The following is a 10,961-nucleotide window of genomic DNA, read 5'->3' on the forward strand; positions in this document are numbered from 1 at the left end:
CTTTATGTTAGCTCCTCTAATTATCTAGGTCTTTCTATGTATTTATTGTACTATTTATAAAACTGAAATAGTGAAATCATGTAAATACAATTCAATGTCTCTTTACTTGATCTCGCCTTTTCACACATTGTTATGATCATAAAGGTAAATAGATTTGTATAAAGATTAAGAAGCCTATGAATGGTACTTTGTGATATGAAGAAAGTCGTACTTTGGTTAGTTTTTCTTCATCTTTATTACCAATTTATTTCTATGGTTATCATATAGATAATAATGTACCTTTAAGTTAAGTGGCCACATATACTGAAAATAATATAATGTAAAGCCCTATATGAATTAAGAATAGAAATAAGTTTTTTACATATTTTCTGTAAAATAAAGATTTCGACTGAAAATATTATTAATCAATATTTTAGGACATTTATTGCATTCACAATATTTATTACTACTTTTATATCTTTATACTGAACATAATATTTATGTAGTACGGAAATGTCCAAAGCACAGATTTTTATCTTTTTCTAATCAATTACATTTGTTCACTCATTTTTTAAGTTGTTGTAAAACAATAGCATGATAGTATACAGATTTATATTATAAGAGTTGGTAATTCTGACGCCCGTTTTAAAATAGATGTCATTAGGGCCTGCTCACCAATAATGGTGAAGTCTTGGACCATAGGTGATGTACCCTAGATCTAGTGTCTCAGAAAAAGACCTGAGCATTTGTTATGCTTAAGACGGGGCTGTAATTCTTTAAGTATAACCTGTCTGTTTACAATTAAAATGAGCATTATAATTGTAATGGTTGTTTACATTCCAATGCTATACCCACCCAAAGTCTAAATATATGAATACAGAGTGGAGATATGTGTACCACTTCTACTATGTTATTTATTAATAATAAAAACTAAATAACACAACTCTCTTTTATTGAAATCTTTTTATATATTTGATTGCCTTTGCTCAATAACAATTATCAGTTCAATAATAAATGCATATGGGTTTAACTCAAAAGCAAACAAATCTTTTCACAAAGGATAATTCTTACTTGGTACATTTAATAACATTTGTAAAAAATAACACAAAAATATTAAAAAAGCATTCAATCCTATAAAATTGTTATAGCCGAGTGCATAACATACTTAACATTTTCCAAATATATTTCTTAATCGATAAGATTACTTATAGCTCTTTGTCAATTGGAATAAACTATAATTTATTTAAACAAGTATTTATATATACAAATTGAAAAACACTTAAAGAAGGATGAAACCATAAATTAATTTCAACAAACTATAAAACTTAGAAGTATAATATTTTAAAAGTTAGAGACTCCTTTAATGATTCAAGTAAAGTCATTTAGAAGAAGTGACATATTAATGTATGCTTTCAATTTAGTGAGTCGATTTTAAAACATTCTGCTCAAGTGCAAAGTATATTGAAATATTAAATCAGAAACTGATTGGATTAAAAGAAAACAAAATGTCATTACAGATTCCACACTGACTTATCACTCAACTCTCCATCCAAGTTATCAATCCAAAACTTGACAATCATCATCATCGACAAAGCCACCATTGAGAGCATCATTTAAAATCTTACTTCTATTTTCCTTTAATTCACCATTAATAAATGTTCTCCTTTCCAACTTCTGTCTCAATTGTGAAGTCTTCTCAGCAGATGGTCGCTCAGCTATACCTTTAGTGAATGTATAAATCACCGTGGAGCAGTCGCTTTCTATGAAAGCTAGATTAACGCTTGGTCCTGTCTCTACAGTACACAAATTCTCTTGCAGTACGCTAATAAAATCAATAGAGATGTCCACACTTGTCGGTATTGGCACGTAAATATTTAGTTTTTCATTTTTGATAGATCTCGCAACGACGTAAAGTGTATCTATATCTTTATTATAACAGTATTCAGTGTCGTACATTAGCTTTACGTCAACTAAATATATGTACAAATGATAGGCCAAGGCTATTTTCCTATCACACTTGCATCCCAATTTTTTCATATCTTCTTTTATTTTCACTTCCACGTCCATGGTTAATTTTTTTAGTTTATATTTACAAAATTAATTTAATAAGTTTCAGTTCAAACTCATTTTGTAGGAATTATTTATTAACATTCAACGTTTTCACAACACATGATACGTCAAAATGTCACAGTGACAACTGACAACTACCTATTTTATAGTTATCACTTCAACTTTTCTTAATCAGTTCAACTGGATATTTAATCAAATACATTCTTTAGAATTTTGTAGAAACTGCAAATGGATAACTGAGGTAGACAAAAGTAAAAAAATCAAGATAAAATTAATAACTTAGAAGCTTTTACAATTGTTACACGGTATTAACCCAAGACAATAAGTTATCATTAATAATTATTATGTTTTTTTTTATATACTAATACAATTATTGTTAAAATTAATATCTATTTTTAATTGAAATAATTACTTAATTTTAATTGAAATAATTGATTATTAATTATAATTACAATTTCAAGCACAAAATAAAATTCAATATTATTAATACGCTGAATAAATATGAACAATATGAAAAATAATTATTAACATGACTTAATTAGAGGGCTTCAAATTTATTCAAACTAATAATGAGAATAATTTATGTAAATTGTACTTATTTCAATATAATATAAAAATTGAGAAGAAAGAGTTTTTAGTAAACCAAGAACATTTCATATATCTGATAGTTATAAAGCTTATGAATAGAGAAATAATTTTAAGTGATAATATAAAATAAATACAAATATAAATTTATACTATAAAATACTTATTAATGAAATGCATTATACTTGATTCTTAAAAATATAAAATCCATGAATTAAAATGATAACAATGAGAACATATTTTGAACACATTTCTTTATTTTTTTATTTTTAGTCTAATAAATGTTTTTGTATTACCGCTTAAAAGCACTCCTGTACCAATTGTTACTATATTAATAGGCCTAATATAAATTACCACATATATATAAGACATAGCAAATCATTATTGTATTAAATACTGGAAGAATAGTAACGTACTTTTATAAGTGAAATAGTGTCTAAGCAAAGAAAACTTATTAGAACGTAATAAAATAAAATATTATTAGTTGATTATCCACAACAAAATATTTTAACAAAATATTTTATAATATTAAAAAAATCCAATTATTTAAAAGTATCGCATAAGTACCCGAAAAAGTGTCTACCGAAATTTATGAAATAAGCGTTACATAAGTTGCCACTGTGAAGCTACCGTTACTAGGGGTATAAAACCCCGACATAAAGATCTCGTTGATTGACATTTATAAATTTGCTTAGCAAAATAATTTTGAATCCTCTTTTAATATGCCTAGGTCAGACTAAATATTACCTTTTAATTTCACTTGCAAATTACATTAAATAACCTTAATTGTAGTTGTTCAATATAGTCGCTGGAAATTACAACTTACAATGGAAAACGAAATAATCTAAATTTCTGTATGTTAGTATAAACAACATCACTACAATAAAGGGTTTTTCAAAAATTTACGGTTTAGGTAGCTTTTGACACGACCCGGCTGACGGCTCATCTGGCTGGCAGCACTGGTTAAACTGGTAAAATCTAAACTGAATAAATACAAATTATTACAAACTCCGTTTGAATTGAACTATATAGTTAAATAATAAGTGTTATTTTAAAATTCATTACTTTATAATCCAGGAATTTGACATTGAAACTACATTTTTGATAAAGTGTATTAAATACAAAATGTATTAAGTTTTTAAAAATACGTGCGTATTTTTAGCCAACAATGTTGTGTTTTTATACTAAGTTCAAATTAAAGTTAAACTAACGCTATTTTGAGTGAGGTAAGCTTAATACTTTATATCATTAAAACTTTTCTGTTTTAGTCCATAACATTAAGTAGTATAAATTCTAAAATTAAAATCTTATTATATCTAAATTAATATAAAATTCTAAGACTGCCATCTATCCACAAAGTACACAAATACGAACTGCAAACAATTTTACCTATTATTCAAACGTATTTTATTTTGTTTGTCATTTGGTATGTGTTACTTCCGATAGATGCCACTGCTAGCAAAAATATTTAATGGTGTTATGAAACGTCCACTTCATAGATTTTTTTGATAAATAATTGTTAATTTTGCCTTTCCAATTTATTCTTCGTCAAAAATATGATATTATATAGTATATTTATAGTATATTATATAGTAATATCATATTTTTGACGAAGAAAAAAACTCTATAAAGTTAGCATTTCTAAGTATTTAATGAAAATAATATTTTTGTTCAAACAGAGGATATGTACATAAATTATTATCTCTTATTATAAACAATTTGTTAGTTAATTTAAAAACTTCACAATAAAACTAGTAAAAGTATTATTAATGTTTATATATTTTGTTTTGAATATGAACGACTATTTCACATCTATCGACATATGTCAGGATGGCCGAGCGGTCTAAGGCGCCAGACTCAAGGTAACCCTTGCCTACACAGTAGGTACATGAGCTGTTCTGGTCCTCTCTGAGGGCGTGGGTTCGAATCCCACTTCTGACAAAATTTTTATTTTTACAATTAATTATATTTTTTGCTTCTTTTTTTTGTAACAAAAAAAAATAGATATGGATTTTTAAAGCATAGCGTTAAAATCTTTAGTATTGAAAATAATATTCAACATGCTTGCTAATGACAATCAGACCTTATTTTTTTCGTCAGACCTAATTAAGTTACTTTTTCACATCGTTATATTTAGTAAGCATTTTAAAAACGTAAAAAAAAATTCAAAAAGGATCTTTCCCGTACCGGGAATCGAACCCGAGCCTCCTGGGTGAAAGCCAGGTATCCTAGCCACTAGACCATACGGGATATAATAACTAATACAAAATAGTTTATTGGCTTATACAGTTTAAATCTATATCTTCTATAGTTTATTCCAACTGAAGAAGAAATGAAAATGAACAAACCTTAGATTTACATATTCCACGGCATTTTTTTTAATAGCGCTATATACATACATATATTACCCTGCTCACTACTAAAAGTTTCGTCGACGTTCCAAATGTATTTTTTTCGCAAATACATAATGAACATCGTAGATTATTATTAGATTATTGGACCAAAGATATTGCGTCAATTCGGTGTTTAGTGTCGTTTGTGTGGTTTTTGCCCTATTGTTGTTGGAATGGACTATACATCAATTATATTGAACGTATGTTCAATGAACGTTCATTTAATTATAGCAACATCACTTATTTGCGAATCAACGGACGCTCTCGGCTACTCCAATATTTCATGTAAAGTATAATAAATCAAAACATTTTTATTTATTTATTATTTGTTTTAATTATATGATATGTTCTGCAGGCCTTTGATGTAACTTATCTTTTATTTACATTATTATATTAGTTATTTATATACAGAGTTACGCCGACGTCATCACATCAAATGAAACGACGATTTTATTAGTCCTCATTATAAAGCTAGTTATATTTTTTGAAAATCAAACAGTCGAATACTAAAAGAGTAAAATATTCGATAAAAATAATGCACGTGGGAATTAAAACAAAATAAATTACCAATAACCTGTAAAGACATTGCATGTACTGATAAGAAATCCAGTTTGACCCAAACAAATGATGTCACGGGAGTTGTGTGGAATATCATAAATGAAAACCGGTTTTGAAACATAATATAATTTGACTAAATTTTGTAAAACAATTATGAATACTACTAATAGAAAAAAAAAACATACAATCTTGAAAGTGGTATAACTTTGAAAATAATTCGCTAATGAAAATTTTTTTTACATAAAAGTATTTTATTAGTAAGTAGATTTCAAAAATGTAAAAACATATCCCGAAGTCCACACTTTTTGATTTCGGTCCGCCGCCGGTTGCGCCGCGTAGCAGTGCAAGCGTTGGACGTACCCGCTCACCCGCTCCTCGCTCAGTCCCCTTTGACTTCAGCCGGCATTACTTTAGAAGCTTAGATTAATAATTTTGCGAATGAATAGTTCGGAATGGCAACGTGTAACCTATTTTGATCATAAGTTATTAAATGTACTGGATTTTTTTTGTATTTGGTGTTAAAACGCGTTTTTCTGGCCTTTATTTGTGCCAAGAGGGCATAGATTATTTCGCCATTGTCACGTGCGATGAAAAAGACACGATGGAGATTGAGCGATACGGTCGAGATTACAGGCATTTAAAATTTAATGACTTGACAAGATATTTGTTTTTGGTTTTGACTTCTGCCAAATAAGGAAATTAATTTGTGCCCAGTTCGTTGGATTTGTCTTTTGATTCAAGCATCTGAAAGTAGGTGGACAGAAGATATAAAGCATACGTTCATAACAATAAGAGGTATACCAAAGCCAGCTTCTAAGACTTTAATAGGGTGGGGGCTTGGCTAGAGAATAGGCCTGTAGAGGAAATTTTAGAAAGACGTAATTGGAAAGCTTTGAATACTCTAAGAAAGCATTATTGCCGAGAGTTTGATACACAGGAACGCGTACATATTTATAATTTATTTGAAAATTTTAAAACTTTAATGTGATGACTTCATTGTGATTATTTTGATCTCAAGTAGATATATTAGGCTTTTAATAATTAAAATTTAGACTCCCCGGAGGCCTCCTCTACAATTGCATTGAATATAAATTGACTGAATTAGGTATATTCCTAATAATATAATAAAGATACTAAGACTGATTGTAGGTTTTATTAGTATTTACTCTTATGTTCGAGATATATAACTTTTAACACATTAATTCTTTTTAATTCAACATTGCGTGTGTTTGCTTGTCATCAGCAGATATCCAGGCTGTTTCAAATAACTAAAATATAATTATTATTGTACATGCAAAATGAAAATTTTTATAAAATTCCGAGCCGGTGGTAGATGTTTGACTATCAATAAGCAAGTGTAAACACTTCTATATTGAATAAAGATTTTTGATTTTGACTTTGACAAATGCGTCGTCTTTATAATGCGATGCTGTTGTTTCCACAAGGCACATAATATAAACGATTTACATAACAATAAAACGGTTATTATGTGCCGAAAGAAAACACAGCATCGCAGGAAGGCTCTTATTTTCCAACAATAATTTTTAAAAGTCGGAACAACTCAGGTCCTTGAAATTATACTTGATTTTGTTCACAGAAGAAACTGTGTGTATGCTTAGCGAGTTTCTATCTTTTGTCCTTTGCTGCGTGACTAGCGAAAACTCTCTTTCCATTCACCTTGTGAGCATATGAGCGTGAGGTATACACAAATAATAAAGGTAGGTAGGTAGGTAGGTAGGTAGGTAGGTAGGTAGGTAGGTAGGTAGGTAGGTAGGTAGGTAGGTAGGTAGGTAGGTAGGTAGGTAGGTAGGTAGGTAGGTAGGTAGGTAGGTAGGTAGGTAGGTAGGTAGGTTAGGTTAGGTTAGGTTAGGTTAGGTTAGGTTAGGTTAGGTTAGGTTAGGTTAGGTTAGGTTAGGTTAGGTTAGGTTAGGTTAGGTTAGGTTAGGTTAGGTTAGGTTAGGTTAGGTTAGGTTAGGTTAGGTTAGGTTAGGTTAGGTTAGGTTAGGTTAGGTTAGGTTGGGGTACATGTCAGTCACCTCCTCGTGGTGTACCCTGGGCAACGGGGCCGGCTTGAGCTTGCTCGTCGGCCACGGCTAAGACTGGCGGGAGGGATGCCGCGGGGCTGCTCCTGGTACGTCCCTGATCGGCGTCAGGGCGGACCATGTGAGTGGCCTCGTTGGCTAGGAGGGAGTGGGAGGGCTCGCTACTCGAGCCTCCCAGGTGTTTTACACCGGCGGTTTGCGGCGGAGCCTACCATCTTATCCGCCGCAGGGCGTCAGCTTCGTTGACGCCCAGCCTCCAGTGGCGGACTCGGGGGAGTTCGCCACATTCCCGCGTGGAGGATGAGGAGGAAGGCGCGCACTAGGCGCGCTTTCCATGTATATTCAGCCGCCTTACGGCGGCTGCCGCTGGTGGGGTCGCGGTTGCATGCCCTTGGCGATCCCGTGGCCTCACCACTCGGCGGCATGGTGGAAACCCGAGGATGGTTTTAGTGGGTAGGACAGGGCATTAGCACTAGCGTGCCCTGGCACGGGGCATTAGTTCCCGGTTGAGTCCCACATACCCGTCCCGGTCCCCCGACCGGGCGGCATGCGTAAATGCATTTCCTCCTCGTTAAACAGGTTAGGTTAGGTTAGGTTAGGTTAGGTTAGGTTAGGTTAGGTTAGGTTAGGTTAGGTTAGGTTAGGTTAGGTTAGGTTAGGTTAGGTTAGGTTAGGTTAGGTTAGGTTAGGTTAGGTTAGGTTAGGTTAGGTTAGGTTAGGTTAGGTTAGGTTAGGTTAGGTTAGGTTAGGTTAGGTTAGGTTAGGTTAGGTTAGGTTAGGTTAGGTTAGGTTAGGTTAGGTTAGGTTAGGTTAGGTTAGGTTAGGTTAGGTTAGGTTAGGTTAGGTTAGGTTAGGTTAGGTTAGGTTAGGTTAGGTTAGGTTAGGTTAGGTTAGGTTAGGTTAGGTTAGGTTAGGTTAGGTTAGGTTAGGTTAGGTTAGGTTAGGTTAGGTTAGGTTAGGTTAGGTTAGGTTAGGTTAGGTTAGGTTAGGTTAGGTTAGGTTAGGTTAGGTTAGGTTAGGTTAGGTTAGGTTAGGTTAGGTTAGGTTAGGTTAGGTTAGGTTAGGTTAGGTTAGGTTAGGTTAGGTTAGGTTAGGGGTACATGTCAGTCACCTCCTCGTGGTGTACCCTGGGCAACGGGGCCGGCTTGAGCTTGCTCGTCGGCCACGGCTAAGACTGGCGGGAGGGATGCCGCGGGGCTGCTCCTGGTACGTCCCTGATCGGCGTCAGGGCGGACCATGTGAGTGGCCTCGTTGGCTAGGAGAGAGTGGGAGGGCTCGCTACTCGAGCCTCCCAGGTGTTTTACACCGGCGGTTTGCGGCGGAGCCTACCATCTTATCCGCCGCAGGGCGTCAGATTCGTTGACGCCTAGCCTCCAGTGGCGGACTCGGGGGAGTTCGCCACATTCCCGCGTGGAGGATGAGGAGGAAGGCGCGCACTAGGCGCGCTTTCCATGTATATTCAGCCGCCTTACGGCGGCTGCCGCTGGTGGGGTCGCGGTTGCATGCCCTTGGCGATCCCGTGGCCTCACCACTCGGCGGCATGGTGGAAACCCGAGGATGGTTTTAGTGGGTAGGACAGGGCATTAGCACTAGCGTGCCCTGGCACGGGGCATTAGTTCCCGGTTGAGTCCCACATACCCGTCCCGGTCCCCCGACCGGGCGGCATGCGTAAATGCATTTCCTCCTCGTTAAACAAAAAAAAAAAAAAAAGGTTAGGTTAGGTTAGGTTAGGTTAGGTTAGGTTAGGTTAGGTTAGGTTAGGTTAGGTTAGGTTAGGTTAGGTTAGGTTAGGTTAGGTTAGGTTAGGTTAGGTTAGGTTAGGTTAGGTTAGGTTAGGTTAGGTTAGGTTAGGTTAGGTTAGGTTAGGTTAGGTTAGGTTAGGTTAGGTTAGGTTAGGTTAGGTTAGGTTAGGTTAGGTTAGGTTAGGTTAGGTTAGGTTAGGTTAGGTTAGGTTAGGTTAGGTTAGGTTAGGTTAGGTTAGGTTAGGTTAGGTTAGGTTAGGTTAGGTTAGGTTAGGTTAGGTTAGGTTAGGTTAGGTTAGGTTAGGTTAGGTTAGGTTAGGTTAGGTTAGGTTAGGTTAGGTTAGGTTAGGTTAGGTTAGGTTAGGTTAGGTTAGGTTAGGTTAGGTTAGGTTAGGTTAGGTTAGGTTAGGTTAGGTTAGGTTAGGTTAGGTTAGGTTAGGTTAGGTTAGGTTAGGTTAGGTTAGGTTAGGTTAGGTTAGGTTAGGTTAGGTTAGGTTAGGTTAGGTTAGGTTAGGTTAGGTTAGGTTAGGTTAGGTTAGGTTAGGTTAGGTTAGGTTAGGTTAGGTTAGGTTAGGTTAGGTTAGGTTAGGTTAGGTTAGGTTAGGTTAGGTTAGGTTAGGTTAGGTTAGGTTAGGTTAGGTTAGGTTAGGTTAGGTTAGGTTAGGTTAGGTTAGGTTAGGTTAGGTTAGGTTAGGTTAGGTTAGGTTAGGTTAGGTTAGGTTAGGTTAGGTTAGGTTAGGTTAGGTTAGGTTAGGTTAGGTTAGGTTAGGTTTTTTTTTTTTTTTTTTTTTTTAAACTTTGCTCCCTCTATTTTTTCGCTAAAGTTACGTTAGGACAAACGGGGAAAATCCCTCATGGACGCCTGGGAATGGATGGCCCAGGCAGTGCCGGACTCTTACCGGCTAAAAACCCCGTTTGTCATCAAAGGTCAATTCTATTCGTATTTGTTCCTCCCGTTTTCCCCTGATGTTTTTTCAGGGCCTTTATTTACTTATTTTATATACAATTAAAACTTATACCTACATCACAAACATATTCTATATTTTACAATTACACATTAACGGCATTTACTAAAACTAACTATTTCTAATATTTACAGTTTTACATATTTTATTGCAATAGTCCATGAAATCTTTTCTGTGCTCTTTATCCTCAAGTAATACCGGTAGGCTACTCCTTTCCAGTTTCACCCCCGTTTGTTGTTCAAGATTATATTTGTCTGTTTGGTGGATAGGGCACTCTAGTAGGCAATGCAGCGTGGATTCCACCGCTTGTGGATCGCATAGACATGATGGGTTCTCCTTACACTTGAAACGGTGCAAGTATTCGGAGAACCCACCATGTCCCGTGAGCATCTGCGTTAGGTATCCCTGGAGTTTGATTTTCCTAATTATTTTATATGCCTTAACCGCGTCCGGAAAGAACGCTCTCGTTACGGAAGCCGTCCCTCCCGACTGGTATCGCCGGTTCCATTCATCGAGAGTCTTCTCACGAATGTTCCTCTTGACGAATGAAACCGGAACCTGGTCGTAGTCCGGCTTTCTCCGGCTCGAGAGCGCTGCTTCCTTCGCCAGGCAGTCGGCGCGTTCGTT

General features: G+C 35.3%; 1 protein-coding gene and 2 non-coding genes across 3 annotated transcripts; 1 reads left to right on the plus strand and 2 right to left on the minus strand.

Annotated features, from left to right (window-relative positions):
• Positions 1 to 969: 969 nt before the first annotated feature.
• On the minus strand, positions 970 to 2,162 carry LOC125072741. The gene has a single exon (XM_047683422.1). It carries the CDS (start codon positions 2,044 to 2,046, stop codon positions 1,537 to 1,539), a length of 510 nt encoding a protein of 169 aa, XP_047539378.1. The 5' UTR covers positions 2,047 to 2,162; the 3' UTR covers positions 970 to 1,536.
• A 2,296-nt stretch (positions 2,163 to 4,458) lies between these two features.
• On the plus strand, positions 4,459 to 4,575 carry Trnal-caa. Its single transcript has 2 exons — positions 4,459 to 4,496; positions 4,531 to 4,575. It is a non-coding gene; the product is annotated as a tRNA-Leu (tRNA).
• A 237-nt stretch (positions 4,576 to 4,812) lies between these two features.
• Positions 4,813 to 4,884, minus strand: Trnae-uuc. Its single transcript has one exon. It is a non-coding gene; the product is annotated as a tRNA-Glu (tRNA).
• Positions 4,885 to 10,961: the final 6,077 nt, after the last annotated feature.

The sequence above is a fragment of the Vanessa atalanta genome, chromosome 22 (assembly GCF_905147765.1).
Source record: "Vanessa atalanta chromosome 22, ilVanAtal1.2, whole genome shotgun sequence".
Lineage (NCBI taxonomy): Eukaryota > Metazoa > Arthropoda > Insecta > Lepidoptera > Nymphalidae > Vanessa > Vanessa atalanta.

Bases quoted from the DNA above. Each gene is read 5' to 3' on its own strand.
- LOC125072741 (XM_047683422.1), bottom strand. From the start codon at position 2,046: ATGGACGTGGAAGTGAAAATAAAAGAAGATATGAAAAAATTGGGATGC.